The sequence below is a fragment of the Somniosus microcephalus genome, chromosome 2, assembly GCF_052327205.1.
Source record: "Somniosus microcephalus isolate GS21.2 chromosome 2, FLI_Smic_1.0, whole genome shotgun sequence".
Classification (NCBI taxonomy): Eukaryota; Metazoa; Chordata; class Chondrichthyes; order Squaliformes; family Somniosidae; genus Somniosus; species Somniosus microcephalus.
The window spans coordinates 312429461-312436068 of record NC_140988.1 but is presented as its reverse complement, the minus strand read 5'-3'; the positions used below and the strand labels follow the sequence as shown (position 1 = coordinate 312436068).

The 6608-nt window shown below is 45.4% G+C and overlaps 1 protein-coding gene across 3 annotated transcripts; it reads left to right on the top strand.

Moving 5' to 3' along the window:
* Window position 1: 1 nt before the first annotated feature.
* Window positions 2-6198, top strand: rpp25l (ribonuclease P/MRP 25 subunit-like). Of its 3 annotated transcripts, none has more exons than XM_085974029.1 (2): window positions 2-82; window positions 5206-6198. In XM_085974029.1, the coding sequence occupies exon 2, from the start codon at window positions 5249-5251 to the stop codon at window positions 5801-5803; it is 555 nt and encodes a 184-aa protein (XP_085830155.1). In that variant the 5' UTR covers window positions 2-82; window positions 5206-5248; the 3' UTR covers window positions 5804-6198. The 3 variants fall into 3 exon arrangements, with proteins under 3 accessions (XP_085830155.1, XP_085830161.1, XP_085830166.1); XM_085974035.1 differs by lacking the exon at window positions 2-82 and adding an exon at window positions 97-195; XM_085974040.1 differs by lacking the exon at window positions 2-82 and adding an exon at window positions 3510-5070.
* Window positions 6199-6608: the final 410 nt, after the last annotated feature.

The window sequence follows — 6608 nt, the reverse complement described above, 5'->3', positions numbered from 1 at the left end:
CAAAGCGGGGCGGGCCAAGTTGCAGCGCGACAGTGAGCCGATTTACGGTAGTAAGCTGGGCAGTCTGCCTGAGCGGAGAGAGGTGAGTATCGGAGGGTAAAGCAACCAGCAGCTGGCACAACAGGGGTGCTCACAGCTCCTGGACATGTGGACTAGTTACCATGACCAACAGAAAAAGCTGGAAATACTCGGCAGGTCAGGCAGCATCTGTGGAGAGAGCAAGAGAGTTAACGTTTCAGGTCGATGACCTTTCGTCAGAACTAGAAAAAGTTAAGAGATGTAACGGGTTCAACAATATAAGATTCTGAGGGGGTTGACAAGGTAGATGCTGAGAGGTTGTTTTCTCTGGCTGGAGAATTTAGAACTAGGGGGCATAGTCTCAGGGTAAGGGTTCGGCCATTTTGGACTGAGATGAGGAGGAATTTCTTCACTCAGAGGGTGGTGAATCTTTGGAATTCTCTGCCCCAGAGGGCTGTGGAGACTCAGTCGTCGAGTATATTCAAGGTCGAGATAGATTTTTGGACTCTCGGGAAATCAAGGGATATGGAGATCGGGCGGGAAGGTGGAGTTGAGGTCGATGATCAGCCATTATCTTATTGAATGGCGGAGCAGGCTCGAGGGGCCATATGGCCTACTCTTTCTTATGTTCTTAAGTACAGAGGCACGAAAAGGGGGAGGAAAGGACAAAAGGGAAGGTCTGTGATAGGCTGAAAGGCAGGAGTGATTGAATGACAAAAAGGATGATGGTGCAAGACAAAGGAGATGGTAATGGGACAAGTAAAGAAACAAAAGATGAGTTTAGAGGAGCTGTAAATGGCACCCTGGTCCACTGCTCAATCACCTCCAACATCCATACCTACAGCACCTTCCCGTGCAAGCGCAGGAGATGCAACACCTGCTGTTTCACGTCCTCTTCCCACCGTCCAAGGCTCCAAACACTCCTTCCAGGTGAATCAGCGACTTACTTGAACTTCTTTCAATTTAGTATACTGTATTCGCTGTTCACTATGCGGTCGCCTCTAAATTGGGGAGACCAAACGCAGATTGGATGATCACTTTGCTAAACACCTCCGTTCAGTCCGCAAGCGTGATCCTGAGCTCCTGGTCGCCCCGCTCCCACTCTGACCTTCCTGTCCTTGGCTTCCTATACTGTTGTAATGAAACTCCATGGAAGCTCAAGGAACAACATCTCATCTTTTGTTTAGGCACTTTACAGCCGTCCTGATTCAACATTGAGTTCAAAAATTCAGATCACAACCACTGCCCACATTATTTCAGACAGCAGGTGCTGGTAATGATTCTGCTGTTGCCATTTATAGCTCCTCCAGAACAATCTTTTGTTTCTTTCCTTGTCCCATTACCACTCCCTTTTGTCATTTAATCACGCCTGCCTATCGCATACCTTCCCTTTTATTTCCCCCCCCCACCCCCACCTCCTTTTCCTGCCTCTACTTGCTTAAAACTTGTTGCATTTTAAACTTTTGCCAGACAAAGAGTCGACAACCTGAAACGTTAACTCTCTTTCGGTCTTCAGGAATGTTGCCTGACCTGCTGAGTATTTCCAACATTTCCTGTTTTTGTTTCAGATTTCCAGCATCGGCAGTTTGTTCCTCTTATTTAAGCGGCAGCCGTGGCTCAGCCACTGAGTCAGACGGTTGTGGGTTCCAGTCCCACTCCAAAGACTTGAGTACAAATTTTTTTTTAAATTCATTCACGGGACGTGAGTGTCGCTGGCAAGGCCAGCATTTATTGCCCATCCCTAATTGCCCTTGAGAAGGTGGTGAGCGGCCTTCTTCAACCGCTGCAGCCCGTGTGGTGAAGGTACTCCCACAGCAATGTTCCCATTAAGCTGCATGGCTATGGCTGCACAGTGGTCTGGAAGTCTCTCAAGGCCGACTCGCTGGCTTTTAAATGGAAAAACCGCGCATGTGCGGAAATTTGAATGGGCTGTGCAGCAATTAAAGGGGCCATTCTCCCACAGTGCCGTTAGGGAGGGAGTTCCAAGATTTTGACCCAGCGACAATGAAGGAACGGAGATATATTTGCAAGTCGGGATGGTGTGTGACTGGAGGGGAACCTGGAGGTGGTGGTGGTCTCATGCACCTGCTGCCCTTGTTCTTCTAGGTGGTAGAGGTCGTGGGTTTGGGAGGTGCTGTCATAGAAGCCTTGGCAAGTTGCTGCAGTGCATCTCATAGATGGTATACACTGCAGCGCCGGTGGTGGAAGGAGTGAATGTCCTAGGTGGTGGATGGGGTGCCAATCAAGTGGGCTGCTTTATCCTGGATGGTGTCGAGCTTCTTGAGTGTTGTTGGAGCTGCACTCATCCAGGCAAGTGGAGAGTATTCCATCACACTCCTGACTTGTGCCTTGTAGATGGTGGAAAGGCTTTGGGCAGTCAGGTGAGTCACTCACCACAGAATACCTAGCCTCTGACATGCTCTTGTAGCCACAGTATTTATGTGGCTTGTTAAGTTTCTGGTCAATGCTGACCCCCCAGACTGTTAATGTTGGGGGATTCGACAATGGTAATGCCATTGAATGTTAAAGGGAATGATTAGACTTTCTCTTGTTGGAGATGGTCGTTGCCTGGCACTTGTGTGGCGTGAATGTTACTTGCTACTTATTATCCCAAGCCTGCATTCCAGGTCTTGCTGCATGTGGGCACAGACTGCTTCATTATGGGGTGGAATTCTCTACCCCTAAGGGCTGTGGATGCTGAATCATTAAGGATATTGAAGGCTGAGATAGATAGATTTTTGGACTCTAGGGAAATCAATGGATATTGACTTCGGGCCGGAAAGTGGACTTGAAGTTGAAGATCAGCCATGATCTTATTGAATGGTGGAGCAGGCTTGAAGGGCCGTATGGCCTACTCCTGATCCTAATTCTTACGTTCTGAGGAGTTGCAAGTGGAACTGAACACTGTGCAATCATCAGTGAGCTTCCCCACTTCTGACATTATGATGGAGGGAAGGTCATTGATGAAGCAGCTGAAGATGGTTGGGCCTAGGACACTGCCCTGAGGAACTCCTGCAGCGATGTCCTGGGGCTGAGATGATTGGTCTCCAACAACCACAACCATCTTCCTTTGTGTAATGTATGACTCCAACCAGTGGAGAGTTTTCCCATTGACTTCAATTTTACTAGGGCTCCTTGATGTCAAGGGAAGTCACTCTCACCTCACCTAGAATTCAGCTCTTGACAGCCTTCGTCCAAACATGGACTAATGAGGTCTGAAGCCGAGTGGTCCTGGCAGAACCCAAACAGCATCGGTGAGCAGGTTATTGCTGAGTAAGTGCTGCTTGATAGCACTGTCGACAACACCTCCCATCACTTTGCTGTTGATTGAGAGTAGACTGATGGGGCGATAATTGGCTGGATTGGATTTGTCCTGCTTTTTGTGGACAGGACATACCTGGACAATTTTCCACTTTGTCGTGTAGATGCCAGTGTTGTAGCTGTACTGGAACAGCTTGGCTAGACGTGCAGCTTGTTATGGAGCACAAGCCTTCAGCACGACAGCTGGGATGTTGTCAGGGCCTGTAGCCTTTGCTGTATTCAGTGTGCTCAGCTGTTTCTTAATATCCCGTTGAGTGAAACGGATTGGCTGAAGACTGGCTTCTGTGATGGTGGGGACCTCAGGAGGAGGCTGAGATGGATCATCTACTCGGCACTTCTGGCTAAAGATTGTTGCAAATGCTTCAGCCTTGTCTTTTGCATTCATAACTGGATGTAGCAGGACTACAGAGCTTTGATCTGATCTGTTGGTTGTGGGATTGCTTTCCTCTGTCTATAGTATGCTGCTTCCGCTGTTTAGCATGCATGTCGGCTGACACTCCAGTGCAGTACCGAGGGGGTGCTGCACTGTCGGAGGTGCTGTCTTTCAGATAAGATGTTAAACCGAGGCCCTGGCTGCCCTCTCAAGTGGACATAAAAGATCCCATGGCACTATTTTGACGACAAGCAGGGGAGTTCTCCTGTGTCCTGGCCAATATTTATGGCTGCGTATAGTGACATCACTATTCCTGGCTAAAATGGAAATGATTGGCTAATTCTCCCACCAATAATGCCTGATGAATGCACTGCTGTAAGTGACTGGGATTGATTTTACGCACATAATTTGTTTGTAACTATCCTCCACTCGCTGCATTTTGTTGGAGAAATCACCCTGCTTTTATTGGGAACCATTCCTGCAGTTTTGGTCATGAGTTCTGCTTGCTGTATTTTGCAGAAAATATTTTTAAATAGACTCTGTAGACTGTTTGCTATTGTGCACTGACATAAGTCAAGCCCCACCTCCAATTCAGTGGTGTCCATAGATTCTCTGAATATGGATCCCTCAACCACCACCTAAAACAGGAAACTGCGAGACTCCCTGCTCTTTGGGATTTGGACCCATGACGTTCTGACTCTTAATACGACAGTGCAGCCAACTAAGACAAGTGAACAGTTCGCGCTTGGCTGTTTCTATAAATAATACAGAAAGTAAAATTCAGTGATTCTATAGGGTAATGGTAAACAGCATAGAAATGGAATTGCTGTAAAGTTTAGAAAATAGCAATTTCCCAATGGCTACAGCGATACTATTGACATCCACAAGATTTAAAATATGGGCTGGGTGGGAGAGACATAATGTGAACAATTGAAAATCTACACAAAGCACTTCCTGCTACAGTAGTGTCCTTTAGGTGGCACACAGTGGAATTTCACTCTGAAATGTTGCACGCTGTAATTTAGTGGATATATGTGTCGCTGGGTTGCTGCTGAACAATAGGTCAGGAAGGCCCAATTCAATCTTCAGTCAGTGTTGTGCTAATTGATCTCAGTTGGTGCAACAGTATGGATACTATAGTTGCCCTCAGTCTCCCAGGTTAGGTTGGGAATCATCAGCCTGGGTTCCCACACCCGATTGTTATCTCCTAACTCCAGCTGGAATGTGCCTCTATGGATGACAAGTGAGGACAGGATCAGGCTTGTTTGTGATGCCTCCATTGTTGAGTAACTTGCTGTCACATGTGGAATGGTCATTTGAATGAGCTACTTGAAGGTTGTCAGTGTCTGTGCCTTAGGGTGAGTCAGCACCTTCAAGAATAACATGCATTTTTAATGATTTTACAATAAATTAGAATGACAGACAAACTGGATTCGACAGAGTCTCAGTTTCGCAGATGTAAGCAACTAATATTTACACATTTATAATTACAGGTTCTGATTTTCATCTGTTCGGAATTGCAAGAAATTTCTTAAAATGGAAAATTACCAGAAAACAAAAATCACAGAACTGGCTTGTCCGCAGCCAATCGCCAATCTTCCAAAAGATATTATTGAAATGAAGGTGAAGGAAGGCAGTAAAATAAGGAATCTCATGGGATATGCCATCGGAAAGATGGAATCAGCCAATACCAGAGAGATCCTTTTCACTGGCACTGGGAAAGCAGTCAGCAAAGCAATCACCTGTGTGGAAATCATGAAGAGAAGATTAAAAGGCCTCCATCAAATTACCAAACTGTTTTATAAACAGGTTGAGGAACTCTGGGAGCCCATTGTCGCTGAGGCAGGGCTAGATAGTTTAACTGTAAAAAGAAACCTTCCTGCCATTTGCGTTCTGTTGTCCAAAGACGTTCTGCCTACAAATGAGCCAGGTTACCAGGCTCCTGGGTCCTTTGATGCTTTGTGGATACATTCTTTAAAAGAGGAGGCACTGACTCAAAGGAAAAAAAGACAAGGAGGAGAAGGGATGGGCAAAGGGGGCAAACATCCTGGATCTGGAAGAGGAGAAAGACCAAAGAAATCCAGAAGCTGAGGGTGAAAATACAATAAACAAATATTAGAGGAATGTTATTGTTTAATGCTTATGCTGTAATTTTTTTCAAATTAAGAAAATCTCACCAAGTAGCTTCTTCTGTTTTTCTGCCCACTGCAATTTTATTCCTTTTCTGAACACAATGGCCCAGAACTTGCAGTCAGCAGCGAAGCGATGGCGATTGCCGCTGACCTCAATGAAAGCTGCCCAGAAAGGTCTCCTGATCTCTGTGGTGAAAACTTTAGCTTTCTCGATGTTAGTTTGATTGTAGTGCTGTCTATAGGGGATCTCCAGTGTACAGCAGCAGTGATGTCATCAAGCTATCTAAGCAGCCAATCACATTGAAGAATTCTCACAGGCAGCGAACCCCGAAATAAAAAGCAGCTTTTATTATTCACTTTTTAATTTTTTTTACAGAGAGCAAAATAAAGATTGGGACATACACATGGGGTTAAGGTAGAAGCTGAAATATAAACTTAAAAACAATTTAAAAAAAATACTTTTATTTTAAAAATCTAGTAATCTTAATCTTAATGGAGAAATTTGACATGTAAAATTAGTTTTTCAGGGCCAGAACGGTTGTTCAGTCAATACGCTGTTAAACCAAATTGGGGGGATAGTCAATACTGAGGAGGACGGCAACAAATTACAGGAGGACATTAATAAACTTGCAGAATTGGGAAATGCAGTTCAACACAGATAAATGTGAGGTATTACATTTTGGTAGGAAGAATAGGGAGGTCACTTATTACTTGGAGGGTGCGAGTCTAGGTGGGGTAGAGGAACAAAGGGATCTCGGAGTACA